This window comes from Glycine soja, chromosome 7, assembly GCF_004193775.1.
Source record: "Glycine soja cultivar W05 chromosome 7, ASM419377v2, whole genome shotgun sequence".
In the NCBI taxonomy this organism is placed as follows: Eukaryota; Viridiplantae; Streptophyta; class Magnoliopsida; order Fabales; family Fabaceae; genus Glycine; species Glycine soja.
This window is the reverse complement of record NC_041008.1, coordinates 3,768,112-3,785,426: the sequence shown is the minus strand read 5'-3', so window position 1 is coordinate 3,785,426 and position 17,315 is coordinate 3,768,112. Positions and strand designations below refer to the sequence as shown.

Sequence of the window (17,315 nt, the reverse complement as noted above, 5' to 3'; positions counted from 1 at the left end):
AACCGCAAAAATATAAGAAACCTAATTGAGTACCAGAGTGGAAAAAAAAAATACCAATTGTGTAGGCTATAAGCCAATAAAATAAGGTAATCTACAACCATATTCACCTCTATAAATATATGAGAGACTTAAACCTCTCATTCCCTCAAGATCAAATTGTGAATTAAGTCTACTACTCAAGATCTATTTATATATATATATATATATATATATATATATATATATATATATATATATATCTTGAACTTTTAATGCAAAATCAAACACACGATAATATTACAAAGATATTGTGTTGTGTTAATCAATGATTAATTATTATACCTCATTTATGATGATTTATCGTAAAAACAAGATGAACTTGGGTTTGGGAAATCAGATTTGTTATTATTGGAGAAAAATGCTTAATATACACTTACTTTTTTTTATTATTTTCTCACCCATTTTTTAAAATTTTCTTTTTGTCTCTTTCTTTTGCTCAATATACATTTACTAGAGTTTTGATTGAATTGATGGAAAAAGATAGGAAAAATAAGTTGAATTATAATAGAATAAAGTAAAATAGAATATAGTGGAAAAAAATTAATTTATTTTTTGCATATGCTATCACATAATAGAATAAAAATTATGTCCACAATTTTCTCTTAATTTGAATAAAGGAAAAATGAAGATAGATAATGGAATAAATCCCAATAGTTTTTTTCTATTTCCTTCTTGTTGTATCAATTTAAACAATAAAACATAACATCATTATATTCTATACAGTCGAGTAACACTAGTAAAAAAGAGGTTTTTACATTAAAAAGAAAATTGCATTGGTTCTTAAACAACCCATGTAGGATGTGAAAAGTAGCATTTTCTAATATTTAAATGGAAATTATAGATCAAATGCTACAGAACTTATATAAAAAATACTTCTAAATTGGATGTACAAAGAATTGATTCAGAAAGTATTTCTAACAGTTTATTTTTAAAACAATAACTAAGAAGCAATTTAGAAAGTATTTTTTTGGATTAGTTATCTGGGCAATTGATCTAAAATATAAATGTTTATTTTACAACTTTTGAAAATTCTAGTAAGACATTGTAGATCAATTGTACAAAAAAAAATGACTTAACATTGTAGATAAATTTCATACTCTTCTTCAACGTGAAAATCATGTGAAAATTTACATAAAATTAATTTTAGACTCGATTAATTCTCAACACAAAACTAAATATATATTCAATTATAAAATTTTAAGATCAAGTTCTCATTAAATTGTACGAGAAAAGTTACTTGTGACATTTAGATAAGAGTTTTAATTTATGGAGAAATTAAATTATCACCACCTTACGATTTTGAGGAAAAAAGTGGCCATTTTTATTTTTAAAACTTCAAATTATAGTTGTTGTATTTAAAATTATTTTGATAAAAATGAATAATTTTAAGGTGGCTGCGTCGGCGTCGTTTCACATGTTCATCGTTGAGATCTGTCTCCTCCTTCTCCTTCTGGAAAACCCCAACTTGCACTCTGTTATGCCGATGCATGAATGAATCTTTCCTCTCCGAAACCCTAACCAATGGTGGGACCCAAACGGCACTTCCTCCCACTGATCCTCATCTCCCTCGCCGCCTTCATCTTCTACAGCTTCCACCACTCTTCTCTCCCATCTTCAATCCTCGAATCCAACCCTACTTCCACTTTCCCCAACCCAATTCGCACCCAATCTTCCCCCAATTTCACTTTTGTCATCAAGGTCCTCGCCTTCAACCGCCTCGCCGCGCTCTCCCGGTGCCTCCGCTCCCTCGCCGCCGCCCACTACCTCGCCGACCGCGTCCACCTCCATCTCCACATTGACCATTTCGCCCCCGATAACGCCTCCCACGTGGACCCCAAGCTCCGCGAAGCGCATCAGATCCTGGAGTTCGTCGATGGGTTCGATTGGAAGTTTGGGGAAAAGGTTGTGCATTACAGAACGGGCAATGTGGGCCTGCAGGCCCAGTGGTTGGAGGCCTGGTGGCCCAGTTCCGATCACGAGTTCGCTTTCGTCGTGGAGGATGACTTGGAGGTTTCGCCGCTTTACTACGAGTTCGTTAAGGCTTTGATTATGAATTTCTATTACAATGCCTCCAATTATAGCCCTTCCATCTTTGGGGTTTCGCTGCAGCGAGCAAGGTTTGTTCCAGGTACCGTTTTCTCTTGTTTGTTTATCTATTGCTGCTTTATAATGTGATGCTTGGTGGCTGGTGAAGTTTAGTTTAGAATTTAGATATTAGACGAATCTGGTTTCTTCGTGGATTGGCATGATGTGTTGTTTCTTGTTTGCTGCTTGTGCTATTTGTAAGAGAGATAGAACACAAAAGTGCTTCTGTCGGTTAGCATTCAATTAGAGGTATCATGTATGATTCTCTGTAAATACTTATAGGAGAAGAAAAGAAGGTAAAATGAATCAAGCTTCTCTCGTAAGTTAAATTGTTAAAATCAACTTATGCAATTAACTTTTATAGAAGCTTTCTCGTTTAAGTTCTCCAAGAGTTGAGATGTATAAGTTGATTTTAATTTATGAAAGAAGTTTAAGTCATGCTACCCTCTTGTTTTTTTCTCCTTTAAGTGTTTATGGAGAAATTTATCCAGATAGGGCCAGCTGATTGCTCATTGTTTTGTTGACATTTGAAATGAATTACTCCAGTGGAGTTGAAGAATCACATGTAAAGTAAAACTGCCACCCAGCAAGAAAAAACCTCGTGTGTGGCTGAACACAAGCAATGACACAAGATTGCTTTGACACTAACAGAAGAGTGCTTGATGACTTAGACAGAGGCAAGCTCAAAGCCTCAAACAAGGTCAGAACAGAGAAGATAAATCAGATAAGAGAATGTCCCAAGACAGAACTCTGGAAAATGTGAACACAAGGGATTAGAAGTTCAGAACACAGAACATAGCTGGCTATGGGAAATTGACCTTTGGAACGGCAAGGTGACAAAATCAGTTGGGAGCATCTACCATGAGTAGACAATGAGGAGAGACTGAGAGAGTAGAAATCATGCTGATTTTTTCCCAAGTTGTGCAACCCGACCCACAACAACTTTGCACATCTGGAACTCCAAAAAACTTGCCAATCCATGAGTTTACAAGTAATCCTGTCAATCCTACTCTGATCCCCACAACTTGCAATCCTAAGTGTGAAGTGCATCAGAAATGGCTAGAAACTTGTAGGATTGTAAGGTCCTACAAGTCTATAACCATGATTTTGACAATGGATACAAAGTTACATTAAGCAACAATGCGCCAATGTGCCATTGCCACCTAGTTGAACCATTTTTTGTGTGTTTTTTTATGATTTGGAAATGGATATGACAAAGTAGAGATCTGTACAAGCTCATTGCTAAACAACTTGGTGTAACTTTTGTCTACCATTATGTGTCCTCTGCTTATTCATTACATGTGTACAGTTTATTGATGATGTAATTGGTTTCTTGCTGCAGGTAAACATGGAAACAAATTGCAGTTGGATGACCAGACACGACTTTTCCTATACCAGTTAGTTGGCACATGGGGTCAAATTCTCTTTCCAAAGCCATGGAAGGAGTTCAGACTTTGGTACGACGAGAACAAGGCAAAGGGCAATAAGCCATTTCTTGAGGGGATGGTAATTAAATGATTTAAAAAAAAGCATCTCTTGTTGTTTACTCATCTAATAATCAGTTTTGTTCTTTTATATATATCAACAGTTCAGTTCATTCCTAAGGTTAGTTCTGAAAATTTGTCCAGGTGACCACCGGATGGTATAAGAAAATGGGAGAGAGGATTTGGACACCTTGGTTCATAAAGTTTATTCAATCCCGTGGTTATTTTAATATCTACACAAATCTTCTGCATGAGAGAGCATTAAGTGTTTCTCACAGAGATGCTGGAGTTAACTACGGGAAAACTGCTGGACCTGATTCTAAATTACTAGAGGAAAAATCTCTAGACTTCAATTTATTGGAAGTGCAACCTTTGAGGAGTTTAAGATGGTATGATTTTTGTTTCAGAGAAGTACATCCTGGAAAGGTTGCCACGAACTTGGAAGAACTTGGATCATTGCTTCACTCTCTGCAGAAACAGGATAGTGTCTTCTTAGTAAATCTTTTTGGGGTATCAGATGCTATATCAAGAAACTTACTATGCCACTTTGAGAGGCTAGATATCAGGAATTATATACTTATGGGCCCTCCATCTGACTCCTTATTTGATCTGGCAAGGAGGGGACACCCTGTAATTAACGTTGACAAATTTATAAGTAGTGTTGGATTGTCTAAATTCACTTCACAAGGTTTGAGTTTTGAGACCATCAAGGGTATTCTGGCAAAGACTTATGCAATTAAGAAGTGTATTGAGAATAGGTATAACACGTGGGTTATGGATGGGAGCATGCTTCTCACTTCAGACCTCTTCTTGTCTGAGTCTGAAGATTCCAATGGTGACTTCTTTGTTGCAAACAACTTGGAACTCTTTTATGCTAAAAGCTCATCTTCTAGTCAGAAAATCTGGGTTGATGGCTTTGTGTCAAAGGTTGTAGCCATGGCGGAGTCTTTGGCAGGAAAAGATTCAGCAACCCATGGTAGCTTAAGTTTCGTGTATGTTGTAATAAAATTATTGGAACAGAATGGTGCGAGGATTAGAAGAGTTGATGAGAATTCTTTTGCCACAAAGATTGGCTCTGGTAGTGAAACTTCTCTTCGGGATAAGAAGTTGGTATATTGGTCAAGTGAGATGGAGCTGAATTCAATTCAGAAATGGCTCGACGAGTTCAATTTGTGGAGCATAGACAGTGATTTGTCATGCACCGCGGTGGTCTGCCACAAATCCTAGCTAGCATTTTATGGCAGCTATAGTATTTTTACATCTTTCTTTTTTTTTTTGCTTTGCTATTACTATTTTTGACTTTTTAAATGCCAATTTAGCTTACATATTCTTTTTACCCATTTTGTATTATCAGTTGTAACTAAAATTAAGTTGTCAATGCGAGGCTTAAGATGGGAAATTAATTTTTCAGTCGAATTTTGTTGTCGCAATTGAATTATTTGTTTTCTTACAAATGCTACCGCTGTTTTTGTAATCTTGACTTCCTAGACATCCAAATTGACCGCCTTGTAACAATCACTTTAAACTTTCTTTCGAAAATGGCTTAAATATGTTTTATTTTCCTTAAATTTGAGATCTATTTTTTTAAGTCTTTCAAATTAAAATTTATATTTAATCCCTCAAATTAGCAAAATATTTTTTTAGTTTTCCTGGCTGATTTTTTTAGCTTGCACATTATATCCCCTCTTTTTTCATACACCAACTTTTTTAATTGTTTAAAAAATATTACATTAACATTCTTTATATATTATATTGATCTCTTAATTATTTTAAAAATATTATATTATACACTCCTATAATTAGTGTACAATTTGAAAAAAACTTCCAAGGTGTGAGTGTAATTAATCCTTTTCCAGTATGGCAAGAAATATGAGGCAAAATATGATTGTTTGAGCCTTGAGGCATGAATTCTCTTCATTTTGGACAACCCAGTTGATAATTTCTATTTTCATTAGATTTTCGTTTGTGGAGATATTATATTTAAAAATTGTATAATTATTTCCTTAGACGTAGACAATTTATGGGTATGTTTAGTTTCTATTTTTATTTTTTAAATTGAAAAATAAAAAAATCCACTTCTTTCCAAAATGATTGATGTTTCATATTAAGAATAACAACAAATAAATTAAAGCATATCTAATAGCGATGTTTACATAAATTTTTTAATTTATTTTTTTCACTTGAACAAATGACATAAAATTACTTATATAAATAATCATTATTTAACAATATTATACCATAAATAACATATTTTTAAGTATTATATGATTCGTAAAATTAATTTAAGCACTTATTTTTAGAGAGTAAATTTTTGTATAAAGTGTTTAAATATGTATAAAATTGTAAAACTCACAAAATTAAGACAAACAAATCATCTAAACTACTATCCATGGTAGATACTCCTAGGTATCAAAATAATTTTACTAAAATATCTTTATTTTTTATAATGCATTATTTGTAACTATTGATTGATTAACGATGATGGTTGAAAAATTAATAGACAAAACATATTAAATTGATGTAATTTATTTAGACTAAATTTTTAATATTTCATTAAAAAACTGAAAACATCAATATCAATATGGATTTTTTTTTATACTAAAAAACAATAGTGATATTTTGAAATAGTGAAAGTAGTAGTGTAGTAATACTTGATAACTGATAAGAATATATTTTTAATGATTTTAGGGACCTAAAAAGTAAAAGTGAAAAAAAAAATCATAGGTAATAGATTAATTGGAAGGGAGATTGGTGATTATAGCATAGGAGTATAAAATGTGGTGGAGAGGAAAGGCGAGGATAATTTTTTGCGGAGGGAAGGAGGAAAACGACGACGCATTGAATGGAGAATCAGAAGGCATCGGCGTATTACGAGAACAGAGCGGTTCAGTTCGGGGTAGTGAGCACCGACTGGCTCGCTCAGGCCCAGTCCGCCACCGTCCATTCTCCTCCTCACAACAACGATGACGACGAAGAGATACCGTTCTCGGTGATATCGGAGTTCGACAGGTGGCGCAAACACCCCGATTTGGCGGAGGCCGTGGCCGCCATTCGCGCCTTGGCCGCCGTCATCCGCTCCAGCAAGGCCTCCACCATGATGCAGCTCGAAATCCAACTCAAAAACGCCTCCGATACCCTCAAAGTCAGTTACTAACACTAACTAGTACTTTCTCTCTCTTGATTGTGATTATTAATTTGGTTGTGTTCCTGTGTTACGCTTCACACAGTGCTGGGATACAACCTCCATCTCTCTAACCGCCGCCTGCGATCTCTTCATGCGATACGTCACCAGAACTTCCGCTTTGGAGTACGAAGACTTCAATTCCGCCAAGTCTCGCTTGCTCGAACGCGCCGAAAAGTTCGGTGAAATCTCCTTCAAGGTAAATCACTCACGAACTCTCGCACGTGCGTGCGTGCGTGCTTTCATTCACTCACATCATCACTTCCTAAACTCAGTTGATTCGCTTTTCGCTTCGCAGGCTCGCAAGATCATTGCAATGCTCAGTCAAGATTTTATATTCGACGGCTGCACGATTCTCGTTCACGGATTCTCCCGAGTCGTGCTTCAGATTCTCAAACTCGCCGCGCAGAATAACAAGCTCTTTCGCGTCTTCTGCACAGGTTTTTTTCTTTTTTTCTTCTCTCTATCTCTCTTTGTGTCTGTTGTTTTCAATGTTAGCAATTTGTGGTTTGAACTTTAATTTGCAAGTATACCACGAATTTGGAATGTTCATTACTTCAGTCCCTTAATTGATGTATTTCAATCAAGTTGAGAGACGAGTTTGAAGGATATTTTTATATTTGAATGACTGCTTAGTGTGATTTCTAATCTTTCTAGAATTACTTAACTTGTTTTTTTTGGGACTATTTAGGAAAGAGAGGAATCCTTTTAAGGATGAAATTGATGGTTTGGTCTTAATTTGTAGAGGGGAGACCAGATCGAACGGGTTTGCGGTTGTCAAATGAGCTGGCCAAGCTTGATGTTCCGGTGAAGCTTGTTATAGACTCTGCGGTGGCGTATACCATGGATGAGGTTGACATGGTGTTTGTTGGGGCGGATGGAGTTGTTGAAAGTGGTGGCATAATCAACATGATGGGGACTTACCAAATCTCATTGGTTGCTAAGAGTATGAGCAAGCCTGTTTATGTGGCTGCTGAAAGCTACAAGGTAAGCTTGCAACCCACAGAAATTAATGAATGTGGTGAGAAGTTGTTGCTTTAGAATGCTTGCATCTTTCTGCATAAATTGTCATACTGATCAGTAAGAATTTGATTAAATTATACTGTTTTTTGACGGTCACTCATGACTTAAGCAAGAGGAGAGTCCGAATCAAAAGATTAGACTATTAAATGAGAGAGCTTCATGACTTGAGTATTATCAAGCTTCTGATTTTACTCAACTTGGGTTGGGACTCATAACATTACCACTTCCTTTAAGAGTCGATGTCCGTGGTAGCTTCACACTATTGACATTGACCCGATGAAAACTCTTTTCCTCTAAGTAGTTGTTCAAATATACACTTCCACATTGCACTTTAATCTAATCTATAAGTAGCCCTTCCCATAAACCAAATTTTAAAGAAAGCACTAATTGTTATATTATATCGTGAGTATAAGAAGAGAGTCCAATCCAAATCCAAAGATTAGTTCATTAAGTAGGAGAGCCTCATGACTTAAATACAACATCAAGCTTCTTATTCTACTCAAAGTGGGATTTATAACAGTCACCCAATAATGGTTGTGATGTATGCAATATGGTAAGATTGTTAAGTTTTGTAATACCTACTTTACTAAAGTCATATATGAAGTGATTTCTTGATTGACAGAATAAAAATATTTACATTTATAGTGTATCAAAATTATTACTTAATTAGTAAATGACCTTCTACATGTCCTGTATGTGTAATTGACAGTTTGCTCGACTTTACCCTCTGGACCAAAAGGATTTGGCTCCTGCCTTGCGACCAGTTGATTTTGGTGTGCCTATTCCATCCAAGGTTGAGGTTGAATGTTCTGCGCGGGATTATACTCCTCCTCAATATCTCACTCTGCTTTTCACAGATTTAGGTGTTCTTACTCCATCAGTTGTTAGTGATGAACTCATCCAGCTATACTTGTAGTCATTCCTGTATAATTTTCTTCCGATTCCTTTAAAATGTTGGCCTCACTTCAAGATTCTGTGTCTTGTGAAATAATTTTGTAACAAGTACATGCATTAGCAAGTTCAGTATAACTGAGGATCTATGAAGCTCGGATGCTCTGAAAATGTCTAAGTATCAATATCTGACCACCCCAATACATGTCATCTGATATCTCTTTGATACAAATCCAAAAAATATCCATTAATATTTTTAAAATTAATATTGTCAGCGACAGCGATAGAGGTGGTGGTGGCAGAATTATGACGGTGGTGGTGATGGGTGGTGGATGGTGATGAGATCATGTGAATGTTTTTTAAAATTAAAAATCAAATTCACAATTTTTTTTTGTTGGTTTTGAAAATGAATGGAAATCTGATTTGAAATTGAGTAAAAATTAATTTTAGTTTCATTTTTGTCAATCACATCTTGTATTGAAAATTGTGTTTTGTTTTGCATTTGTCTAGAAGCTAAAGAAATGGATTAGGAGAATTTGTTCTTCTGAATGGGTCTTTACAGCTAAATTTGCATCGTTGAAAATCTAATGTAACCCTTTAGAAATTGAGGGTTCTTGAATTAGAAATTCTATCAAAAATTACTTCGAAATAAATATTTTTAAATATAAATCACATCTAGACTTATTTTCATTAAAATTAATTTTACAAATTGACATTCACGCAAAAATATACACTTACCTAAGCCAATAATATGTGGCCACTTAAGAGTTAAAAGCATAAAACCCAAACTCAATCAATCATCCATTTGACATTAGGTATGGTCACAATATAAGAAAAGTGATTCGAGCAACGAATTATTTAAGACATATATGTTGTCCTTATCACTTTGCAAGAATCTATTCCCCAAAGGGTATGGAGGAACTACATGATTTTCCAACTTTAGTAGGATCAAGGGGTTCACTCAATATATATGTGAACAATTGTACAGGTGGGAGTAGGGGTGAGTAAACGGGCTCAGGTCCATGGACTGATCCACGGGGCTCGTGGTCCGCGCGGGTTACGGATCAATTTTTTTAAACTGATTTTCTCTTTTTCACTTTAAACTTTTCTTTTAGAATAACAGATAAAGAAATATATTAAATAAGATAAAGATATAAAGATAAAAATAAAAGATTTAAATTAAAAGATAAAAAAGGATAAGATAAGAAAAATAAAAGATAACAAAATAAAAGATTAAGATAAAAAAGATAAGTAATAACTTGCTAAAAATCTTCTTTTTTGATATTTTCTCGATCTTTTTCTCTTTTAATCTATCATTTTCATATTTTAAAGTCATAAATAATAAAAATATCAATTCTTATCATTTAAGCCAAAAATAATTGTTAAATAAATATTTTTAAAGATATTTTAATATATTTTTATTATAAAAAATAGCTCATATCATATTTAGCCGTTGTAGCAGGTTAAAAACATTTTTTCTCCTCACGTGTGCTTAACAAATATCAAACTAGACTTCTTGTTGACGTACAAGCCTTGATATATACTAAAAATTGGTTACTAGTATTTGATATGCAGGGTAAATAATATGTAATAATTATTGTCTTTTAATCACTTAACTTGACTTTATTCTAATATTTATTATTATTTCGAGTTTTAGGAAAAAAAGATGAAGATATGAAGATGGAGAAGACTCAAGCTACTTCAAATATGAAATCATTTGTTGTTGGAGATGTTTAAATTTCATATTTTAGATTTATTGCTTGGATTTTCTTTTGTTAAGACATTATTTATTTTATTGATGTAATTGACTAATTATTGAGATTTTATTTACCTTTGTATTGAACTTAATTTGATTGTATTATATTTTTATTAAAATTAAAATTATTTTAAAACTAGGTCCGCGGACCGGCCCGTTTGACCCGCGGGGTCCGCGAGGCGGGAGCGAACCAATTTATTTGATCCATATAAGAAACGGGACGGATTGACCTAGTCCACTATTAATGCGGGCTTATGTGAGACGGGTCGACCCGCTTACCCACCCCTAGGTGGAAGCACATGTGGAAAGAAAAATTCCAAACTATCAAATATCGTTTGTTTTCTAGAGAAGGCCAGGTTAAAAATCTGAATCCGGCTCTTCTTCGGGGAGGGGAGAGCCAAAGTTTGTGATTATGAAGAATTCCAATGAATTCTTAAATGTTTGCTTGTGAAGAATTCCAATTTCAGACAAAATGACAGTGACAATCACAATGCCAATTTCGATTCAGATTAATTATTTATAACACTAATGTTAAAAAAAAGGAATTAAGATATTGTTTTTGCCAATTAAGATAACATGCTTATCTAATTAAGTTATTGTAAGAGATAATGCTGGAGACAACATGTTTATCTAATTAAGTGTTATTCCCGTTTAAGAAAGTGTTTCTAATTATATTTACTATTTATTTATTGTTTTATTTTACCTGTGTTCTTAAAAAAAACGTAGAACTGATAAAAAAAATTTAAAACATGTAGAGGTTCAATGTTTTTTTTTTTTTTGAGAATGTGACCAAATTATACTCACTATGCACCAAATTAAAAAATATTTATATTGTCATCTAATTAAATTTTTAATTTTTTTATTATGTTTCGTTCTATTTATTATTAAATATTTAAATAATAGTAGTAGTAATATTTTCCAGATCAAATGAATATTCCCCCTTCACTATTTTCCTTTTTTTTTTCCTTCTCTCGTTTTTATTTCTTTTGAGCATTGTTTGTAAGACAACAACAAACTTTCAAAGTTATTTTTTAGCTATAAATATATTTTTAATATTACACTTTTTAACAAGATGAAAAATTAATTTTTGATTGACAATGTTAGTATATATGCATTCAAAAAAACTTGCCGAAAAAATTAGTATAAATTTAGTTATAAATAATTTCCATGACATGTAAAACAAACATTCTACATTTTAATATATTACCAATGCAATTTATATTTTAGAATATATAATCATAAATATATTGCATGAAATTAATTATGCATACAAATACATTTATCAGATAAGCTTTAATTTTTATATGACTATGGTGATGTTTGTAACACACTTCAATTAGTTTTAAACTTTTTTTTTACTAACTTCTAACTGAAAAATTAGTTTAGTCATTTAATAATTAAATTTTTTTAGTAACTTTTCATATTTTTTGAAATATTACTTAAAACACCAACTTCTAGCTTTTAACTTTTTATAATTTTTCTTATTTTTTTTTATCTTCAATATATTTATTCAATTTTCTTATTATTTTTTAAAATAAATCATGATTTTTTTATCATTTTATACTTTTCACTTACTTTAGTAACTAATTTTATTAAATACTTATAATTTAATAAGTTAATTTTTTAATTTTTAACTACCAGCTAATTTTTCAGATTTTAATTAGTTTTGCAAGTGTATAATGTTTATTATCCAAGTTCGATATTATATTATTAATGGATGAACATATAATAATGTATAAATGATTAATATGTTGAAATTAAGGTTAAATTATTTGGTAGTATTTGAATTTGATTCTTGACAAAAATAATTTTTTTTATTAGTTTTTATTTATTTTCCTACTAAACTCTGAATTAATTCAAAGTCTATTTCTTCTATTGAATTGAAGGATTAAGACAAAAATAAACTACCCCTTTTATCACGTAAGTCAAGCCCTATTGATCTTCATGGGTACATATTGATAATATGTACTAAATCATAAAGGAAAGTGAGATCAACAACCTAAACTATCAACAAGAACGTATATTTTATTATACAAGTGAAGAACAAGTAAAGAAAATACGCATGTCAATATCATAAATATATCTTTATTTAAGCATAGGTTTTCCATGTATATTATTGTGTTCCTTTCAAACTTTTGATTAAATTTGTTTCACAAAGATCCTACTAATTAAGTTGATTGGAAGAATTTGTGTGTCTTGGGAAGAAACTTCTCCCGCAGCTCAGCTGCATCAACCTCGCCAAAGTGATTCTCTGGAATCCAATTTCCACTCTTAGGATCTCTCATCCAAAACTTTTCCTCTTTAATATTATTGCCATTATCGGATGCTTGACTTTGACTTCACCGTTGTGCCTTCTATTTGCATCCTTAAGCTTTCCGCTACAACAGCATAATATCGCTTCCTGCACCATGCATATAGGTCATATATAATTCAATTGCATAAAACAAAAAGGAATGAGAATAAAGTAGGAAACTTAGATTCATTATTCTACAGTTTATAAATTTTATATAACTTCGTCTCAATAATTAAAATTATAAAGATAATTAAATGTTGATGTTGATCGGAGAATATATGGCACCAACAATATTTATGATGATATTGTATTTAAGTTTTGCCGCAAAGAGAATTACTCATGCAAAGCCAAAGAACAAAGAAGATTAGAGAACTAGACTGACCTGAGAAGAAAAAGAGGGTTGACAATAATGTTGGCCATGATATGAAGAAACTGATGGACAAATTTAACAGTGCAAAGGGTGTTAACTTTTCTCAGGGATGAGGGGTTTGCTTATATAAGAGAAAGTGGAAACCTTTTCTTTCTTCAATCGACCAATAACTTAACAAATAAAAGTAGTTATTCTTAAAGAATATGTGAGAATCAAGGCCATACTCTAATCGAAGATTGGGGGAAGCGATGATGCGGATTCGGGATTCACATCTTCTGTTGTTCTTTCTAATCTGAAGAGCAAAGGACATCGTTTTGCTTCTTAATTTAGTTAGTACTACTATATTTTTTTACAACATTATTATTACACTTGATAAATATTTAAATCTTTAATTATTTGTAATGAGATTTGGTGCTACAAAAATTTGACTTCTCTTTCTCCGTGTGTGTAAAAGAAAAGAAAAGGGAGAATATGATAAATATTGTAGAATAAAAATTTAAATTATATGATTTTTTTATTGAGAAATTATATGATTTTAATTAAGAATACATTTTTTAGTAATTATAAATAATTTTAAATGAAGGTCACGGTTACTTTTTTAAAACAATCTGGATAAGATATTTTAAAACAATTTGGATAAGATATCCTTGCAATTAATGTAAAGGATGATTATATCTATCTTATATGATTTTTTTTTACAGTTAAGATTTTTTTTGTTTTGAATCTTGTAATAATTATTATCTTTACTCTTTATTATATATATATATATATAGATTAGAACACAAAACTGAAGAAGAAATTGAAGGAGAGAGAAAAAAGATTAAAGGAGTGGGTAATAAAAGGGTTTCTACTTTTCACTCAATATCAATTTGTGTAACAAATAAACTTTCTCTGATCGTGTTTTCTTCTCCTTCAATGGCTTCTTTTGGAGCAAATACTGCAACAAAACCAATCAAAAAGAGGAAAAGAACGATTGAGATCAAGAAAGTTGAGCAGATAAACAGGCGTTACGTGACCTTCTCTAAACGCAAATTAGGGTTATTCAATAAACTCACCGAGCTCTCAGTTCTGTGTCAAGTGGAAGCCGCTGTGATCATCACCTCCCAAAACGGGAAGCTCTATACGTGTGGCTACCCCGACGCCGATGCCGTCGTTCGCCGCTACCTCAGCGGAGGGCTATCCCGAGGGCTGGACAGTGAAAGCAAAAAGAGACAGCAAGATGCAATTGAAACCCTAAGGCCTGAATACGAGGCCACTCAGAACCACTTGAAAGAAGAGCAAAAGCGTTTGCAAGAAATCAAAGAGACGCGAAAGAGTAGTTTGTGCTTTCCCTCGTGGTGGAATCTCCCCACCGAGGGTATGGGTTTGGAGGATCTTGAACAGTTCAAGACTTCTTTGGAACGTTTGAAGTTTAACCTAGTTGGGGCGCTGCAAGAGAAGCAGATGAATTCGGTCCCATCAATGCCAAATGCTCTTATGGTACCACCAATGCCATCTACTGTGCTTCCACCAGTGTCACATGCTGCTATGGTTCCACCAATGATGCCGCCACAGTTTCAAAACATGCCACTCTTGAGTGTTCAACGTTTAAGTGGAAATCAAGTTCAAGATGATTATTGGAGGAGTGCTGCTATAGCTAGTAATGGTTTTGGAAGCCTGAAAAGTTATGGATATGCTACTTAAAACATGGAGGAATGTTAGCTAGTTTCAATTAGTATAGGTAGGTATTTATTTTTCTTAATTGTTTGATGTTGCCAATTATAATGTTGACCATGATATGAAGAAACTGATGGACAAATTTAAATTTAACAGTGTAAGGGTGTTAACTTTTCTCAGGGATGAGGGGTTTGTTTATATAAGAGAAAGTCGAAACCTTTTCTTTCTTCAATCAACTAATAACTTAAAAAATAAATGTAGTTATTCGTAAAGAATATGTGAGAATCCAGGCCATACTAATAGAATATCATGATAATGCTTTGGTTTGATGACTTTGCTCTTGTTTCTTAATAACTTTTAATTCAATATCTGCAGGAAAATATTCTTTTATTATTTATTTTTTCACTAAATACGCGAATCAACAAAAATGAAATTGTTTTTTCTTTTAATTGGGTAGGAATTTCAGATCAATTGGTGGATGTAATTGATTCTGTATATAAAATAATCCTTTTAGAAATATTCTTATATTTGTATTTCAAAAATAATTTTACCTGATAATGTTAATAAATCAATCCTTTTAAATATATTTTACTTTTAAAATATCACTTTCAAAGACAAACGATTTTTTAAAATAACAATACTAATCAGTGGGGAGTTCACAAAATCCGGTTATATAAAACTAATTCGTAATGGTCCATATCTAAGTCACTTTAAATGCATTGGTTTTACATCCAAATTTAGCCTTTTGGATTTTAAATCCAATCTAATTATTTGGATATGGATTTGGTATTTTATAGGATTTTTAATTTTTATAGCATTCTTTTAAAATAATATTCGTAGTTGGTCGAAAGCAATTTTTTAGTCAACATAAGTTGATGTTATTTTTTAACCAACATCGATTGACGTTATTTTTTTATAAACGTTAGTTAAAGTTTTGTCGGCCAACGTTAGTTGATAATGTTTCTCATTTGAGACTATTTTTTTAAATCCTTTTCATCGGACATTGGTCGGGGTTATTTTTTTTTAATATTGTCCAAAGTTTTTTCGACCAACATCAATTGATGATGTTTTTCGATCGAGACAATTTTTTAGTTGATATCAGCTAGATTTTTTTTTTTTTGCCAACATTGGTCGGAACTATTTGTTGGTCAATGTTGTCTAGAGTTTTTTAGTTGATGTTGACTGATGATTTTACAGTCAATGTTATTTTTCAGCCGATATCGGTTAGGATTTTTTACGATCAATGTCAATCGATACTATTATTTGGCAGACGTCGACTAAGGTTTATTGACTGGAGTTATTTTTCAATCGAGACTATTTTAATCGATGTCGGCTAAGGTTTTTATTGAAGTTATAAGTGCACTAGATTTTATTTTACTGAAATCTAAATCGTGTTAAGAAAAATGAAAGTTTGTATCATGGGTGAAAAGGAATGAGAGTGTGAGAAACGAAAATGAATCAAAAGAGATGAAAGAGAGTTAAAAAAGAGTGTAAAATAAAGTGGTGTGTTAGAGATAAAAAATAATAATATAAAAAATAGATTTAAATTAAAGTAATTTAATAAGTAAAAAAATGAATCAAGAAGAGATAATGGATTATATATTTTTGTATAATCAATTATGCTAGTGTTAAAAGTGTGTAAGAGACTAATTTTTCTCTCTTCTCTCGTTGTTGGCACTTCCCTTTCTCTTTTGAAGTGTGTCGTGTTTCTTTTCTCTCTCAATCAACTTTTGCCTTCTTTCTTCTCAATTTAGGATGAAAGTTGCAATCCATAGATTCCACCTACATTTGACCCCCACCAAATACCCCTCCTCACAACTTTTACCCCAAATCACTTGTAGCTCTACATTAACCCCCTTAACCAAACATATCCTTAGACTTGAAAGTAGAAGTAAAACTGATTCTAAGTTAACTAAAAGTCTAAAAAATAATGTGTTGCATCACCAAGCCAGAGGTACTGATTCTAATTCTGATAAAAGAAAAAAATAAGAAATAGTAATATCAAAATAATCTCTTACGAAAAAATATTTCGTCTTTATTCAGAAGTTGTCTGTATTGTGAACCAGAGATCAACTAGATCATACACATCAGAAACCATTTCAAAGTTTTTAAGATTAAAACGAAAAAAAAATCTTTTTGGCATAGACTTTTGGACAAACAGCCCCGTGTAATTTAAATTTTGGTTAATATTTTGTAGTTTACAAACAGTAAATATGAAGGTATATAAAGAAAGCAATTGATGGTGTCTATTTTCCTTTCTTATCTAAAAAAATATATAATTACAACGTGTCAACCAAACTTCAAAACACATCCGAGAATTAGATTCATAATAAGTAACAACTTTATTTATTAGAATAAATAGTATAAAACAATTTAATCCTCAAAACATGTAATTAGCATGACTCGGTGCTCATTCTGTTGCTTACTAGCTTGGTCTTGTTAAATTACCATCACTACATTTATATGCATGTGAACCGTTAATATGTTTTGATTATTTTTTATCACAATCTTTATTATTAATTAAATTTTATCAAAAC

The 17,315-nt window shown here is 32.2% G+C and overlaps 3 protein-coding genes across 3 annotated transcripts; all 3 read left to right on the top strand.

Annotated features, from left to right (window-relative positions):
* Window positions 1–1,403: 1,403 nt before the first annotated feature.
* LOC114418216 lies at window positions 1,404–5,024 on the top strand. Its single transcript, XM_028383457.1, has 3 exons — window positions 1,404–2,167; window positions 3,467–3,630; window positions 3,753–5,024. The coding sequence occupies exons 1-3, from the start codon at window positions 1,561–1,563 to the stop codon at window positions 4,833–4,835; spliced, it is 1,854 nt and encodes a 617-aa protein (XP_028239258.1). The 5' UTR covers window positions 1,404–1,560; the 3' UTR covers window positions 4,836–5,024.
* Window positions 5,025–6,393: 1,369 nt separating this feature from the next.
* LOC114418217 (translation initiation factor eIF-2B subunit alpha-like) lies at window positions 6,394–8,888 on the top strand. Its single transcript, XM_028383458.1, has 5 exons — window positions 6,394–6,750; window positions 6,836–6,988; window positions 7,088–7,229; window positions 7,535–7,776; window positions 8,522–8,888. Exons 1-5 carry the CDS (start codon window positions 6,451–6,453, stop codon window positions 8,726–8,728), a joined length of 1,044 nt encoding a protein of 347 aa, XP_028239259.1. The 5' UTR covers window positions 6,394–6,450; the 3' UTR covers window positions 8,729–8,888.
* Window positions 8,889–14,037: 5,149 nt separating this feature from the next.
* Window positions 14,038–14,805, top strand: LOC114419324 (agamous-like MADS-box protein AGL62). Its single transcript, XM_028384980.1, has one exon. The coding sequence runs from the start codon at window positions 14,038–14,040 to the stop codon at window positions 14,803–14,805; it is 768 nt and encodes a 255-aa protein (XP_028240781.1).
* The last annotated feature ends 2,510 nt before the right edge of the window (window positions 14,806–17,315 follow it).